General features: G+C 42.1%; 1 protein-coding gene and 1 pseudogene across 1 annotated transcript in view; both read right to left on the reverse strand.

Moving 5' to 3' along the window:
* E2F7 (E2F transcription factor 7) overlaps window positions 1-17,355 on the reverse strand; it is a 38,074-nt gene extending 20,719 nt beyond the window's left edge. The window contains exons 1-4 of the mRNA XM_028105524.2: window positions 17,263-17,355; window positions 9,748-10,023; window positions 5,846-6,014; window positions 1,267-1,557 (exon numbers count right to left, since the gene is read on the reverse strand). Coding sequence (XP_027961325.1) covers window positions 1,267-1,557; window positions 5,846-6,014; window positions 9,748-10,023; window positions 17,263-17,355 — 829 coding nt within the window. The remainder of the gene's footprint in view (window positions 1-1,266; window positions 1,558-5,845; window positions 6,015-9,747; window positions 10,024-17,262) is intronic.
* On the reverse strand, window positions 7,251-7,691 carry LOC114210967 (ATP synthase F(0) complex subunit C2, mitochondrial pseudogene; annotated as a pseudogene).
* Window positions 17,356-17,962: the final 607 nt, after the last annotated feature.

Consider the following 17,962-nt stretch of genomic DNA (forward strand, 5'->3'; position numbering starts at 1 on the left):
CCTCTCCAATAGGCATATTTGAAACCACTCGTAATGCTTTATACTCCTACTTCATAGGATACAATCCATGAGGTAGTTTTCCTGAAGCAACTTTTTGAAAAGATCAATGTAGAAGAAAAAAAAGGAGAGGGTAGACTTCAGGGATTGTTTTCAGAACATCAACTCTTCCCAAAGGGCAAGAACTCTTGTTTTTATTTTTCTGTGCCCACAATATCTAGAATATGTGAAACATAGTAGGCGCTTGCCCCTTCCATTGCTTTTCAGAAGGAAGTGAAGAAATAAGCTAGAAATGAATAGGAGACACTGATCAGATGTGTGCTGCTGTAGATGGCAAGTGAACCATCCCCGACAGATGGCTGTCTCCTCTGGTTATTAGGATAAGAACTGGCTCATGGGGTGGCGCTAAAAGGCATGAGGCAGTAAATCTAATGAAAACCAGGCCCACATTTCCATTCTTATTATATTTGCAAGTGAAATGTGAGTGATACTTGTACTTTATCGTCTTAGCAATGGGGAATAGGGTGAGAATGATGGAGATCAATGGTTAAAACAGAAAGAGTGTGATACATAGGAGCTGGGTGGGGAAGAACAATATAGATATATATTTAAAAAATGCTGCATCAAATGACAGGAGGGGTTATCTATCTTTCTTATCAACATGTTCTCTGAACGGGGTTCTTTTTTAAGTAATCTACTCTAATGTAATTTTAAAAAATTGAATTCCCCAGGGGGCCTGGGTGGCTCATTCGTTGGGCATCTGCCTTCGGCTCAGATCATGATCCCAGGGTCCTGGGACGGAGCCCCACGTCGGGCTCCCTGCTCAGCAGGAAGCCTGCTTCTCCCTCTCCCACTCCCCCTGCTTGTGTTCCCTCTCTCGCTGTGTCTCCCTCTGTCAAATAAATAAGATCTTTAAAAAAAAAAACCATTGAATTCTCTGAAAGGATAACTTCTTTCAGAGTAAAATTTCCTTAAAGATTCACAAATAGACATCAGCCTGGGGCCGTCAGTCTGAAACGAGAGCACTGTCCGCGATCTATGGTCCAAACATACCAAATACCAAGTGAACTGCCACTAGACAGGCTTGAGGTGAGGCTGAGGGGGAAGCCCAGTCGGGGAGCCATCTGTCTCCCTTTCTTCAGTAGATCCAATAGGAGGGCATCTCCCTCCAGGGCTGTCAATCTGCGCTTCCCACCTTAGCAGTGAATTTCTACGGAAGAGACCATCCCTCCCTCTCTGCCATTACTTGCGTGGTTACTGTGCACTCACAAGAGGGATAGTCGGGTTCCGAGAAATCCAGTAACTGTGGATCTTGAGAATCTGGATAGCTGTCTTTTTTACGTTCTCCAAGTTTATAATCCATCAGATCTAGCTCCTTCTGTTGGAGATGTGCCATCTGCTCTTCATATTTCTGCTCCTCTCCCAGTCTCTGGAGGCTCCTCAGGGTTTTTGGCAGGCTGTGCCGGCCATGCCAGCCATATTGATTCTTGGCCACCCGGCTGACCAGATGCAGCGATTCCAGCACATTTACAATGTCATAGATACGTCTCCTTTCAACGCCTGTTTGGAAAATAGAAGTTGACCGTCATCCAGGCAAACATTTTTGAGTAAAAATTCCTTGAGGGCCTGGACCGTGTCTGTAAACTACTTTACATGATGCCCATTATAATGGCCAGCAAGTGCAGATGCTCTAAAAGTTCAACCTATAAGGATGCAAGCAATAGAAATTATTTTTCTTTCTTATTCTTGGGATCCAACCCTTAACAAGAGCTAGGATAAAACATCCACCCAGACATGGATGATAGTTCCATCTCTCTTACGTAAACAATAGTATGTCTTTTCTTTGGACCTGTTAGATAAGCCACGCAAACATTTCAGCATGTTAAAACAGGTGGGATTGAGCATCACATGTACTAGTGTGTCTAACGGATCCCTGATGAACACTGTTTGGTTGATTTGGACTTGTATTCCTAATTATGCAGACTATAAAATAAACTCTGTCCAATGTATGATACCTCATTTGGACAATTCTATCCTTTCCCGGAGTTTGAATGATGTGAAATAATTATCTTGTTAACTCTCTTAATGGCCCAGTTAGGAAAACAGATGGCAAATATTTTGTTTCCTATTTTGCATTGGAAACTCAGGCGTCAAGAGCTTGGGCACCCTTCTCAAGTTGCTGGAGGAAGCTACAGCCACAGCTGAACAACATATGAGTTTCCTTTTGCTCCTCTTGGCCACCGATAACTGTCCCTCTGTTCCCATTCACAGGCATTTGGCCCAAACAGCCCAGCGGTAAAGCACAGAGACTCTTCATGTCCAATACGGGCTGACCACGGAGTTCATCAATTGTCTACCCACTTTCCCAACACTCTCAAAATAGCCAGGATCATGAGCGGTCTATCACATTTACCAAAAATATGTACAGCAGTTAAGCCTGGAGGCTTGGGAGGTCAGACTGCCTGGATTTGAATCAACCCTGCTCTATCCCTAGTTGTGTGATCCTCGGAAGTTACTTCATCTTTCTGTGCCTTAGTATTTATCTCATAAGGTGATGAGGATTAAACGTGGCCATAAACATAAAGGGTCTACAATAGGGTGTCACTTTTATCTACTGTTTGTATATTATTTTTAAATACTTCCTGCACAGCATTGGAAATACCCAAAATCCCTGCTAGCATGAGAGGTCACAGTAGAAACAGATTTTAAAACTTTCCTCTGACTCATCCTGTTGTGCAACAGGCCCTTAGGCTTTTGGAACCCACTGGCTCCTTTGCTCTCATCTAAGTCCCCATAGCAAAAGCCTCCAGGCAGCTCCCAGAAAACTGGTCAAGCTACAAAGATGCCCTCTTTTTGCTCACTTGCCAGGAGCTGTTATATAATCAGAGCAGACAGTGAGCGTAGCTTCTGGCCCTTCCAAGATTTAACAGAAAAAACTGACCAAATTATGATGAAAACTTTGGAGGTGAAGTAAAGTTCTTTCCTATGCATGAAGACGCATTTCACAGTCAATCAAAACATTTCGGCTCCTGACCCTGAAAGGTTCTTCACCCTCAGCTCAGGCTTCAGCGCCAGATGCCTGCTGGAAGGTACAGCCCCTTGTCCAAATCTGCCTGGCTTTTTATTCCAGTCTGTTTTCATATATTAACATATCTCGTTTAGAGTGTAACATTCTATAAACCTTCCCATTAGAAATGTCATGTGAATGCAACTAAGACACCCCAGGGCCAGCCATATGCTGGCTGTTTTGTTATTTTGTATTAGATACAAACTGTTAAATCTCCATCTAGTGGAGAGAAATCCTAAGAAGGGAAAATAAAGGAATATTCTGACCACTTGGAGGTAAGATGAATGTTTAATATGCACAATGGGTGTTTAATAGGTGGTGCTGATAAAAGCCAATGTGGCAGCTGCCTGCCTAGATAATCATCTTTTCAAGCTGGACTGTGTTTAACTGTCTACTGGCTGGTGCGCTGAAAAGTTCTATTTCACAGGTCTCCAGATCTTCGGGTTACTCTGGGGCTTGCTCTGTTGGGAAGGTTTTTCCTGGCACCCAGCCTTCTTTTCCTTTTGGATCAACACAATCTTATTAATCCTAGTCATGGCATTAGTTATGTCCCCCCAAGGATTTAGCAGTCATTACCATGCTTTCCTTATTCCTCGATGGAGCTTATCGAGAACATCTCTCAGCCCAATAAACTCATTTCTAAGGCTGTGCTATTGTCCATTTACTAAAGTCACTCCTGGTTCTTTAACTTCTTTTAAAAAAAGATTTTATTTATTATTTATTTATTTATTAAGAGAGAGTGTGCTCGAGCAGGGGGTAGAGGGGCAGAGGGAGAGAATCCCAAGCCAACTCCCTGCTGAGCGCTGAGCCCAACTCAGGTCTCAATCCCACAACCCTGAGATTATGACCTGAGCTGAAATCAAGAGTTGGATGCTTAACTGACTGAGCCACCTAGGCACCCCTAGTTCTTTAACTTCTTACCTGTAATACCCATGGTCAAATCTACATGGGACCACAATCTGGGAAATAATGCGACTGAAATGCTCTGAACATTCTAGGTTAACATATGTTCTTATAGCTTGTGACCTGGGATACAGTAGGGAGTTTAGACTCAACCCCAAGAAATGGTTACCCCTGAAATAGCTTCCAAGAAGGGACCCTGTTTTTGGACCTCACAGGAAGAGAGATGGTAAGTTCATTTGTCAGGTCTGGGTGATCATGAGGCATTATGAAGCTGTTTGCAAAAATTTCTGGAATTCTGCTCCAACCAGCCATAACATGGGCATCTGTAGCTCACATGAGAATAGGAGTCCAGTTTCCTGTCTGAACCCCCAACCCCCAGATCTCTAACATAGCCTTCTGACATCTAATCTTTTGTCTTCACACTGACATCAGTGCAAGGTCCCTGGATGGAAGTTGGTACATGGAGAAAGCTGGCTTCATGAACCCCAGTGAGAAGGACACTGTGTGCTATTGTTTTACCCTCATCCTCTGTAAGACTAGTTTCTAGGACCCTGTGCCTCGAATGGGTGTATCCTAAGCCTCTATACAACTGGGTCACCTTCCCCTTCTTGTTTCATTGACACCGATGCCAAATACTGTATTCTACTTCTGGGTTCCCCAACCAAGGCACCATACTTCCTCTTCCTAAAGGTGGAGAGGACAATTTGGGGAGGGCGGAGAGTGATCTAGTAAGAGCTGAGCAGAAACCATTCCACGTAACAGTAACAGTTACCCATGCTAGGCCCTGAGTTAGGCATGGTGCTGAGATTATCCCCAACTTTGCTATATTTCTGCAAGGTAGGTGCTGTGATCCTTGTGTTTTAGACAGGAAAAGGTTAATTAATTTTTAAAACTCTCACGGTCTGTAAATTGGAGAGCTGGACTTCAAATCCAACCCCATCTGACCCAAAGCCCAGCCCATGGTCTTTCTATCATAACTCATTGCTTCCTCATTATCTCCATTTCTGGTAAAAATATTTTTAGCCATCAGTTTGAATAATTCAGATTGACAATCATCTACTGGGGCACATCTCTCAGGGCTATGGGAAGAAAGAGAACCCAAAAAATAAATTAAAAATATAATCTATCATACAGCCTGTTTAGTTGATTTTTTCTTTTTTTCTGTATGTACAACCTCCTTATTTTTTAAGGGGACACCCTCTATCTTCAAATCCCTGTGATTTCTGCTTATTAAAGATTGTCAACAGTATGTTTACCCTGAGATGAACTGCAATCCATGTCCACTAGGGGTCTCTATTCTGAGGCCACTGTGCCTTATTTACAGGCCATACACCACTGCAGATTACACACACCCAAGCCATGTGAACACACGCACTCCTCTTTGTTATAAGGTTTAGCTGTTTGAGTTATGTCCAGATGTGCTTCTCCTCGTTTGGCAGGCTTGCTGTGAATATCACAGTATACGGCTTCAAACATAATGCTCTTGCTCTCAAATCCTGTTTGATAACAGAAATAACACCGGGTCTGAACTCCTAGAAGCATTATTAAAAATAAACAGCAAGGCATTTTTAAATGTTATTTGTCTGTCTGAAATTAAAAACGAGATATTAATTCTTAATGAGTCTTTTTATACAAATATTTTATGAGGTCAAAAAAAAAATTTCTGTTTGACCCTCCGGCTCGGAAGATTCCCTGGAATCCTATGCATAAGGATGAGAAATTTCATGACAGGAGGAAGCTCGCTTGCTCCTCTGTTCTTACCATTCAGAGCCCACCCTTTACTTAATGAGAAGCTATCTGAAGACTTTGGCCTGCCAGAGGAAACCGGTTTCCCACTGTGACTAGAGATAGGCCTGCAGGTAATCTGATGTTACATACCAAGACTGACAGCAACTTCATCTAGGGAGATGGTTGTTTTCTCAGTTGACAAAGGGTAACTTGGATAGCGAGCTAGAAACTTCTGGCACAGGAGTCCTAGACTCTTCTGTTTTCTGCTTGGCCTTTGCTTTTCAAATTCGTCCACAGCACTGTCCCCAACCACATCAAGCTACAAAGGGCAGACAAAAGGGAGGGGAGAGATGTCATAGTTAACATCAATAGAGAAATTGCATGAAAAATGTAAGAGAAATGCATAGGGAAATGAGAGTTATTGGCAAAGTGAGGGGGACATCTTGTCCGTATCATGCTAGATTCTGGTTAAAATACATTTCCTAATCCAATTTTCTTAACGTTTTACTGATTGTTTTCTTTGGACTGAATTTTTTCTCCTTTGAAACTTGAGGGTGAGTCTTTTGGTTAAAAGCTTCAAAAGTGAAAAATGAAGTGAATGGCTTGTTACACCCTTGCTACTAATGTGTTCACTAGATCAGCATCACCAGGAGCTTGTTAGAGACACAGAGTCTCAGGCTGTATCAGACCTGATGTATCAGAATCTAGATCTTGGGTGATTCCTACTGACATAGAAGTCTGAGATCCACTGGCCTGCATTGTGTCACCAGTGTTTTATTTTTTACAACTGACCAAGGGTAGATGGAACTGAACAAGGGCAGTTAAGTCTTCCTCCTTATTCTTTCTTATTGCAAGTACGCTAAAGTAGTATCCTTGTCTCAACAACCCATATTTGAAAAAGGCTCAATTCAAGCCCAAGAAAGTAAAAGGCTTTTCAATGAACAGATTCAAGGAGAAAGGTGATATGATAATCTCAATGGCTTTCAGAAAAAGCATCTGCTAAATTTAACACCCATTCATGATTTTCAAAAATGCCCTCAGAAAACTAGAAATGGAGAACTTCTTTAATATAAAGTGTATCTATAAACACCCAACAGCAAACACATGTCTTAATGGGAAAATCTTGGAAGCATTCCCTTAAAATCTGGAAAATGATAAAGATGCCCATTATCACTGTTCCTCTTCAACACCATATTGAAGATCCTAGCCAGTGCATGAGGACAAGAAAAAGAAAGTGAGGCAAGGGATTAGAAAAGAATAAGCAAACCTTTCTGCAGAAGACACGATTGTTTATATATAAAACTCAAAAGTGTCTCAAATTATTAAAAATAATAAGCGAATTTAGCAAGGTAGCTGTAAAGGCAAAACAATGTATCTCAAAAATCACTTGCATTGCCATTTTTTTTTCCTTAATAATACAGTATTTATTTGTCTTCCCTCTGTCAAACCCTGAGCCAACCACTTTCCCCACGCTGCCTGGGGAGGTATAGGAAAAGGAACATACAGGGCAGACAAGACACGGGAGAAAGACATATGGGAGGTGGAGACGGCTCCTTCACGTGGTGAAGAGGATGAGAAAGGCCACCATCAGGCAAAAGAGCCCCATGGCCTCCGAGAGGGCAAAGCCCAAAATGGCGTAGGAGAAGAGTTGCTGCTTCAGAGAGGGATTCCTGGCATAACCAATGATGAGGCTCCCAAACACAGTCCCAATTCCAGCCCCAGAGCCAGCCACCCCTACCGTGGCAGCCCCAGCCCCAGTGAACTTGGCTGCTGGGTCGATGTCCCTTGAAATGGCGCTGGTTTGGAAGCTGCGGCTAGGAATACGTGAGGTCAGGGGACGTGGGGCTGCCAAGCTGCTGAGGCTCTCATCTGTCAGTGTCTCCGGTGGTTTTAGCACCACTGCAGACAGTGATCGGCTCAACAGCTGAGCGGTGCTCCTGACCAAGAAGGGGGTGGAGACGAACTTTGCACAGGCGTACATTTTCAGGTGATGAGGGGTTGTGGCGGGAGAGCGGCTCCCAGTGCAGAGAGGACAGAGAGGGGCGGGGGGAGGTGGGAAGAGCGACAGGAAGGCTCAGCGCATGCACGGCCTGGACCCTTTTTTTTTTTTTATTTCATTTCTAACCAAATGTCAGTTTACTTTCTTGGTTCTGTTTGATTATAGTAATAAACTCTATTTGTGGATATAGTAACAGAAAAATGAAATGAAAAGACATTATTTACAATAGCAATAAGAATATAAGAAATGTTTTTAGGAACAAATCTAGCAAAAATCTATTTGCATAAAATATTAAAACAGATCTTAGAGAAATGCACTTAAAACTTAGAGAAATATACTGTCTTCATGGATAGGAGAGCTCAGTACCATAAACAGGTTTATTCTTCTCAAATGAATCTACATGTAATGCAATTCCAATTAAAATCCAATCTGAAGTATATAAGGAAAAACAAAAGGCAAAGAATAGCCCACATACTCTGAAGCAAAATAAGTTGAGTCTTGCTTTACCTGAAATCAAGGCTTATTACAATCTGGTATTGATGTAGGGATGCACAGATTGGCCAATGGAACAAAAGAGAGCCCAGAAAGAGATGACAGAGATAGCCCTGCCAACTTGGGAAAAAAAGAAGGACTGAATAAATAGCCCAGGGACAACTGATTACAACAAGCAACACGAAAAAAGATAAGCACCAGACTGAAATGTAACACACTGAACCGATAAAGGTTTATTTTCAAGACTATACAATAAACTCTTACATATCAGCATGGAGAAAAAGAACCCAATAAAAATCAGCAGAGAACATGAAGAGACACTTCACAGAAGAGGAAAAAAAAAATGTGGTGGCCAATAAACATGTGAAAGAGGCTTAGCCTCATTAGTAACCACGGAGAAACAAATGAATATCACAAAAATACACAACTGTATACCCATTAGATTGGCAGAAATTAATAAATTTGACAGCATCAACTGTCAGAGAAGATGTAGATCAATAAATGTTCATACATTATTGGTGGGTGAAAATAGCACTTGGGAAAGCAATTACTTTGTGAATATTTGCATATCCAATGACTTAATAATTTCACTACTAGATATGTACCCTAGAACAGTAGTCCTCAAACTTTTGGGTCATAGAATCCCTTTATATTGTTAAAAATTACCGAGAAGTATCTTCCTTAAATTGAGTCTTTACTACCTTTGGATAGAATGAATATCTGATCATATAAAATATACTTATGTACATAATATTTTTAGTACCCAAAACCAGATTCAGGACATCTTTTTCTCTTCTCCTGTCCCAATTTCTTCATTTTGGTAATTTTTATAGCATAAAAAATCCCCGAGAGGAGGAAAAATGGAGAAATAACTGACTTTTCTTAGCAAATCTGGGAAGAAGTTTGATGGGAGAGTGAAAATTATTGGCCACTGATTTTTTTTTTAAAGTATAGATATGCTGTTTATTCAATAGCTCTGGTTCCCCAGAGGGCAGATAATTTAAAGATGATTTAACTTTAAGGCCCCAAACCAAAGAAACGAACATCTATAAAAATAATGAAATTTCCCAGGTCTAAAATAAACTATTGCCCTCAAAATTGGAGCAAAATTACAATTTGCAGCAGTATAAAAAAAGTCCAATCTTCTTCATTAAATCAAAATTATTAAATAGTTTTGCTTAAATAATTGTCATTTTTAAAATGTGTACTGGGAATAGTCAAGGGAGTAGCATACAGAAGAGAAAAAAGCATTCATTATGAAAAAAATGAGTAAGAATTCCATTTCAGCTATAAATAAGATATTAAGTTTTGATATATTTTCATATCTATAAATAGCAAGGATTTGTGGATGAAAGATACTGCCTACCTAAAGGTATTTTACCATTACAGACATTTGACATGCCATTAAATCACTCCAATAGCAAAAAAAAAAAAAAAAAAGACATGAAGTTTAATACTGCTTTTGGCTCAGTAGTAACTGAAGAATTGAGAATTCTATGACTTAAATAATCAAGTAAAAATTTAAAAGTTCTATAAAGCCTGAGGAGTGCAGCCTGTTTACCTGCAGAGAGTCTGTAAAGGCATCATCTTTATTTTCAATGGGCCTGAACAGTCCCTTTTTCTTCTCCCGGTCTCTTATGTCCGGGCTGGCGGCGCTAATGAGCATCTTCAGGTTAGCTGTGGGTGTCCATGGTTCCGCCTGCTGTCTGTCAACAAGCTTAACTGGAGTAATGGGATTTCTTTCTGGAGTGAAGATTTTTTGCTTTGATAAATCAATTGGTTCATTTTTTATTGGAGTCTTCGGGGCCATCCTTGAGCGATCAACAAATATATTTTCCTATTTTAAAAAAAGAGACCTTTTAGCAAGAAAGAGAAAGCGCAGGTATAAGCTAAGAGCATTTTGTTCCCATGATTCACCAAGACATGAGGATACAAAGAGACCATATGTTCAGGGCTGAAAAGTATCAGGCTAGGACTAATGAAAACAGACAGAAGGATTTGTGGAATCCAAGAGTGGTTCAGCGAAAAAATGATCATCATCTACTGCTTTTTTAAAAATTTTATTTTATTTAAGATTTAATTTATTTATTTGAGAGAGAGAGAGAGAGAGAGAGTGAGAGAGAGCGAGCGAGCAGGGGGAGGGGTAAAGGAAGAGGGGGAGAGAGAGAGTCTCAAGTAGACTCCCTGCCAAGTGTGGAGCCTGAGGTGGGGCTTGGTTTCAGGACCCCGAGATCATGACCTGAGCCGAAATCAAGAGCCAGATGCTTAACTGACTGAGCCACCCAGGTGCCCCTCATTTACCCATTTTATTTTATTTTACTTTTTTTTTAAGATTTTATTTATCTGACAGAGAGAGAGAGCACAAGCAGGGGGAGTGGCAGGCAGAGGGAGAGGGAGAAGCAGGTTCCCCACCGAGCAGGGAGCCCGACCCGGGGCTCGATCCCAGGACCCCAGGATCATGACCTGAGCCAAAGGCAGTTGTTCAACCAAATGAGCCACCCCGGCGCCCCTCATTTACCCATTTTAAACATCTCATGCATCTCTGTGAACAAAGTCATGAGTGTATCTGTCACTGGTAGATGCTTGTAATAGCTGGGGATGACAAGGGCAACTGTGGGTTGAGTCCATATTGCTTCTTTATTTACAGGTTTGCACTAACTAGTGCAGTACAATTTTGCTTTTGTTGTTCAGTGTTCACCAGTGCTAATATAGCAATTAGTAGTAGGACCAATGGAAAAGTATCCAACAAAATGCCGCATTTCAAACCAACCTGGAGGGCTGTAATTCCCCTAGAGCAGTGCTTCTCAAACTATCTGTGGTGAAAGGCCAGGGTTTTTTATTTCCAAACTCCCAGATACTGATACGTGGTTTTACTTCATAGGACTCACATGCAACTTCCACCACCTGTGACTCTCCATTTGCGTTTGTCAGTCAAACAACCTACAGTCCGTTCAACAGGAAGAGACCTCTGATCATAGGCTTAGATCAAATTGCTACAGAGCTTTCCAAGTGCTTGACTCTCAAGTTCTATTCTTAATTTTTTGCAGTTAGTAATAATTTGTGGACTAGCACGTGCCCCCCGACCACACTTTTGAGTAGACCATCTCAGATAATTATAAGAAAAGATCAATGATGGATCCATTAAGTTCCTTAGTCCACTATGAAGAGGGACTAAGTATATGAAAGCCACATTTGGAACTACCAAGTAATGAAAACAAGTTTCTTTCCCCGGAAATAAGTATTTGCCGTCTGAAAACGGAAAGATTCTGCTCTTTCTGTAGCAGAATTCACCGCCAGGCAATCGTATCTTACATAATGATGAAGGCGGATGCATTAAACATTTGTCATTCCTCTTCCTATACACGTATCACTCTATAGCGACTGCATGCTTACATTTTGGCTGGGCAGTGGTTTAAAAAAGGTGCTTTCCTATAAATGAGCAACATATGAAGAGAGGCAAAAAAGATTGGGAGCAACTGGTGTTTGTGTTAGCAGGGCCAACTCTCGTTCCTTGATCCGCAGAAGCTGCCCCCTGGCCGTGGTGAGGCTCTGCCCCAATGTCACTGGAAGGACAGGAGGTGGGGGCAAGGGTGACAATTTCCCACCACAGCGGCAATAAGCTGCCAGCCTGGAAACTTCATCTACGCACATCTCTTGACACGTCCCTACTAGTGTGCAATTCTGATGATGTCTTCTACAAGGGAACTCTGAAGGGAAAGTATGGAGTATTTACTATGGACCACACCCCATTTTATGTACTTTACATCTGTTAACTCATCCAATCCTGTGACCTAGGTGCTAGTTATTTTTCCAGTCTACAGATGAAGAAACTGAGGCACAGAGAGGTTAAATAACTTGCCCGAGGTCACATACGCCCTTCAGTCAGTATAAAAGTCATTGGTATGCAAGAAACAGCGGACAGCAGACGTTTCTGAAATCCTGCATCTAGAAATGAGCTTGTCCTGGGTGCGAACTGGGAGGAAGTTATCTTTACCACAGCTCCCACAAAAGGTACCCAGCAGGCCACTGATCCCCACTGGTGCCTGTGGAGAGGCAGGAAGGGGAAGGAGCTGTGCAGGCAGGCTGTAGGGCCACTTACCTGCCTCGGCTACTTTGCAGCAGCCTGAGTGGGAGCAAGCTGCTTGTCTTCACCGTATTTTAATTCTCTCCACTGAAAATGAAGTTCATACAAATACCAACCGCAAGGACTATTAGAATAGTTCCTGGCACATAGCAACCTCTCAATAAAACTTAGCTGTTGCCTGTTCCCCTCTGTCCCATTCTTTCTTACTGTTCATTCTGGGTACTCAGAGCTAATATGATATAGCACGTCATATTGCTATCTAACTTCTCAGGTACGTATCTTGACTCATTAAGGAGAGTGTGCACTTCTGGAGGTCAGGGAGCAAGTTCCACATGTCTCAGTCCTCACAATTTTTGGCACAATGCCTTCCCCTTACAGATGCTGAAAGAACACTGTGCCTAGATTATCTACTTTTCCAAAAAGCATCCCTGTGGCAGAGGGTGTGGCCCAGGCGCGCTGAGGTGGCCAGAGATCCACCCTCCTTCTGTACTGCCTCTAGGGTACCTACCTACTCTCACAGGAATGATGAGCTCCTACTTTTTCCCTATGGAGGAACAATTTAGATGCGTTATTTCCTCCAACACCTTGGTATATTTTCACTACAGTTTAAGTAAAACTTAAAGCAGGAGGGGAGTTAGGTTACCTGCTAGGTTATGACTATAGCATACCTCCACGAAAAGGAAAAAAAAAAATGCCATGCAAATTTGCGTTCTGAGATCTCAGATGGGCAGAAAGTCAACGGTACTCTAACCAGACCCTGCTTCATCTGTCTGTCTAGCCTGCAGTCCTGACACCGTGCAAGTGGAAGGGGAGTTAGAATTTGGAAATGTGGTTTTTGTCTCAGCTCTGTATCTTTTTGATCCTGGACAAATTGCTTATTCCGTCTGGGCTCAGATTTCCTTATCAATAAAAGAAGGGTTCCAACTAAAGTTAACTACTTCTGAGGCTTTCCAGCAAGGCTTCCCAGCTGTGTGGTAGCCACAGGGCTGCACTGAGATCTCTTCAGGAATGAATGATTCAGGATGGCTCTGAGGGGTCATACTAGAACTTCCAATTGGGTAAAGTCCAGACCTCCCCTGAGACCGTGTTGCAGATCTGCTTCAACCGCTGTCCAGTTTTGCTGCCTTCCCCTCCCACCCACAGGCCCGGATCCCCAGAGCGCCCCCTAACAAACCTCCTGTGCACTGACTCCATGTTGGATCTGCCTGCCAAGAAATCTAAGCTGCAAAGCCCAGGAAGTCACCTCCTCAGTGGTCAGAGGAGGTCAGAGAGGGCCTGGGGAGATGTAACCCATGAAACTGGCTCTCCAGTTCTCATATGCAAATGGAGATCACATTGCCTGGCTTACTTGCCACAGAAGCGCTGGGAAGGTGGGATCAGTTGAGGAAGGTGAAGGCAGTTTGTAACTTGTGAGTGCTATACAGATGTGTATGATCATGAATTACACCAGCACTTCGACTCTGCTGTATACTGCCAGAGAGAGGCTTTATAGTTAGAAGATCTTGGTTCAAGTCCTGCTTGTGTCTCAGATACAGCTTTGATCGTGTTCCCTCAAATAACACATACAATGATCAGCCTTGTCCAGGCCCTTGGCAATATTTTGCCAACTGCTTTTCCAGTTTCATCTCATGCCTATTCCACATTTCGCCCAAACAGTACACTTGCTTTTCTTCAAACTTGCCCTACACCATGACTTTGTCTTTAATGCTATCAGTGAAGCTTCGCCCTTTGAGACCCTATCTACACTTTAGGCCTAGCTCACTGCAAAGATGACACGTTAGGAAGTGTCTCCTAGCAATCGACCAACAAACAACTCTCTTTCCCTTCAGAGCACACTTTCTAGAATGAGTAATCCACACCAACAGCTTTCCCCTCCCCATCTCCCAAGGGTTCCTCAAACCACCAGTCTGTTCTGCTCCACTGCTTTCACCTAGGTCACCTCTCCTTTGCCAGATCAATAGCAAAACACCTCATGTGACCTTACTGCCGTGGTTGAGACTGTTGACTTGTTCTTTGCTCTACAAAACATGCAGTCCTTCTGAAATAGCACACTTTCTCTCTTGGTTCTCTTCCTACTTCTCAGACTATTTCTTCTCAGGCTCCTTCCTTGGTTCCTCTTTTTCTGACCTTAAAACCTCCACTCTGTTCCCTCTCTCTGGGATAGTTCACTCAATCTCATGTCCATGGCTTTAAAACAACCTGTATGCTGACAGTTCCCAAGTTTGTATCCGGCTAGGACTTTTCATGAATTCCAAAATCATGCAACTGGTGCCTCCTGCACATATTTATCTGCCTATAATCATACAGGAACAAAGATTTAGTCCAAATCTAACTTACCTTTTTTCTTCATCACTCCTAAAAGTCACGGGTGACATTTAAAGAAAACCTGTGCCCACTAAGTCTGGGCATTGTCTCCAAATGTACCTGCTTATTTCTACTCCTTACCAGTTCCCTTCCTCTCCACTTGCTTAAGTCAGCATTCATTCCTTCAAGCCCTTGTGAGGCATTATCTCCTTCACAAAGCACCCTGACAGCTCAGTCCTTACTGCTCACCCCTGTGTGCCAAACCATCCATTTTCTTTTGTCTTCCCCACATGCACTGTAAACAACTTAAGAGGAGACTCTTGCTTATTATCTCATAACTGGACTCGGTAAACTTGGGTAATGAAATTGAAAACTCATACATTTAAAAAAATTTCTCGGTAAGTAGCAAGAAGATGCGTGCATAATACAGGACTTATAACTGTTGACAAATGTGCATAAAGTCAAAAAAGAGAAATCCTCTCAACTCTAGCTGACCCACAAAACACTGTACCAGGCATCCCTCAGAGGGTTTCAAGCAACAATTCAGCACTACTAGCTCTGGCCACTGTGAATATCTTGAACATTACTCGAATGCCTACACCTCATGTTGCTTCCTCTGCCTACGATGTCCTTCTCGCTCACTCTTGTTTTTTTGTAGGTTGAATGTCCTCAGCCATTGAGGCTTAGCCCAGATGTTACCTCCTCTGTGAAGCTTCCCAAATCTCCCAGAATTTCCTGTGAATTTATTTCTTCCTCCTTTATTTTGCCAAACATTTTGTCCCTGCTCCTATAATGGCACTTACCAAATCACATTACAGTTGGTTAGTTTTGTATCTGAGACCCTGAGAGTCTCTCAGGTAAGTGAGGGCAGGGCCAACATGTTTGGCTTTGGGTTGTCAGTTCCACTGAGGACAGTGTAAACAGTATGTGTTACTGGGTTACAAACACCTAAAGAGGGAGGTGCTATTTATTAGCTCCAATTTACGGAGGAAGAAAACAGGTTGAGAGAGGTGAGGAAACCTAAACCGCTGTGTCCCAGCACTTGGAACATAATATTCATTGAGTGACTGTATAAATATATTAGTTCAAGGTTACGGAGCTAATAAATGGCAGAGCAGGAAATCAAACCCATATCTCTGTTACTGCAAATCCCATGTTCTCGCCATCCCTAGAAACCCTCCTTCCTTTACTACATTGCAAGGTGAAAAAGACAAAACCCCTCCAATATCTGGGCAGAAGCACTGTTCTCATTCCTTTCCTTCTCTTTGAGAGGTAAAATCATCTCTGCTCATACATTCCATTTCAAACATTTTAACTGCTTTTCCGGTCTCTTTTGAGTGATTTGAGTTTTTCTCAGCGTGCATTAAAATGGGAAAGATCAACTGGACACAGCACTCACTGATGCTAACTAGAGTAGAGTGCCCTTGTGGAAGGCACTTGATAAAAAAATCACTGACCCAGAAGGAAAGAAGTGGACCCTGACTCAGGCTTTATATAAGTGTATACACAATCTTTCAAGGCTACTCCATCTGAATTATAAAGGAAAACAAAAAGTTTTGCTCCGAAACTCTCAAAGCCAAAACCCTCAATATACATTTTAAAGTCTGGGCATGTCCATCCTCATATGGCTTAGGTAATTTTTAGAAAGTCCTCTTGGAACCAATAATGTTTTGGTATATTTCTTTTCCTAACAAAAAATTTTTGAATGCTAGGAACAACAATCTACAAAAAACATACAATTGCACACCTATCCAAAATGAACAGTTGTTAAGTATTCTTCAAAGGTTCACATAACAGGTGCTTTGCAACCAGGCAGTTTCACTGTTGATGCAAAGCCTAAAAATAAGACTAGAAACCTAGAGAAGTTCAAAGCCCAAGAAAGTTGCTCAGATTTGTATGCAAAGCTTCTATATCTGGGTTTGTTATATCTTTTTGGCTTCCGCCTAAAAATGCTTAGACATTCACTAACAAGCTACTGTACCTTTTCAGTAGGGCACTGGCTGGTAAGTGCAGTTGTGCTGATGAGGGTATGGTGATAGTTTAGACATTACTATGGCCACTTTATTTCATTACGTTTCTTGAAGACTCAACCAAGGTCTTAAAAATCACAAGGGGCGGAAAAAGGGGGGGAAAGGCTTAGTACAAAACCAGCAGTAGCACTGTCAAATATTTAGAGTGTGCTTAGTGGGCTAAGTCATTTTATATCCTTATATATGGGAGACACAGGTCATAATTTTGGGTGAATGGAACAGCCGCTAGGTGCTGGGTCATTGGTACGAAGAACATTTCATAGCTCTTTAATAATCCAGCATTACAGTATAAGGTATAGACCTTATTTCTTGGGAACTGAGGCTTCACATTCCTGTGCAGCATTAGCTAATTCCACTCTTGACAACTATAAGTATTATAAACTTTTGAGTGCAGTGTCCAGCACATCTTCGATTCATGTAAATTGGTTCCAACATTACATCTAACTTAGCCTCTTTCCACCGCACAATTGTTGAGTGGGAAACTCAACAATAATGGTTTGAATGCCTTCATTGTAAAGAAAGTATATTTCTATAATGTTCATCAAAATTAATTATTACGTTTATAAGACAAGTACAAGTGGCATGTTGGAACACTTCATTTAATTAGACATCACCATCCTAAATATGTTAGAACTTTAAGGTATTTAAGTGCACTTACCTTTTGTGCATTTTCCCCATCTTCAACTGCAAAATCTAGTCTGGACTGCCTGGGGTTGATCAGGTCTTTTAGTGTTAAACAATTTACCTCCATCTGTAATGCACAATTACATTAGAAGGGATTTTACAGTTGGATGTTTCCTCCTCCAACAAAAATATCTATTTATTACTTGCTCGTGAACATGAACTTCCCCTCCCTAAACTCATCTTGGGAATTTCCAGGAGTGTAGCCATCCCCCAACTTTAAAATGCACATGAATGAATACGAGCCCTTTAAGTGTGCTTGGAAATTACTAAAAACCTGGGAAGAAAACAAAAATCGACAAAAATGGTAATTTTTTATGAAAAGCAACAGCACCAAAGTTACCAAGTCAGGAGAGTGTAGGGCAAATCTGTCAGAAAGTACAGGGTCTCCTGGGTCAGTTAATTTTGGCGCAAAGAACTGGGAGGAATTCGGCTTTGAGGGGGTTTTGAATCAGGGGGGAAGGAAACCTGATCGCCAGACCAAACCCACTCAGCTTTTAGCGCAGGCCTCCAAGCGGACCCCAAGGATAAACTCTCCCAAAGAATCCCCCAGATCGCGAGGAAAGACAAGTCCCTTCTACTGCTCTACGGGCGGGAGAGATGGAACCAGGACACCCCACGCACGCCTGGTCCGGCCGCAGAAATGCCTCGATCCCCGCCAGCAGGGGAGAGGGGTG

This window comes from Eumetopias jubatus, unplaced genomic scaffold, assembly GCF_037043125.1.
Source record: "Eumetopias jubatus isolate StellerSeaLion01/CBP00866 unplaced genomic scaffold, mEumJub1_p1.0 scaffold_8, whole genome shotgun sequence".
NCBI classification, from domain to species: domain Eukaryota; kingdom Metazoa; phylum Chordata; class Mammalia; order Carnivora; family Otariidae; genus Eumetopias; species Eumetopias jubatus.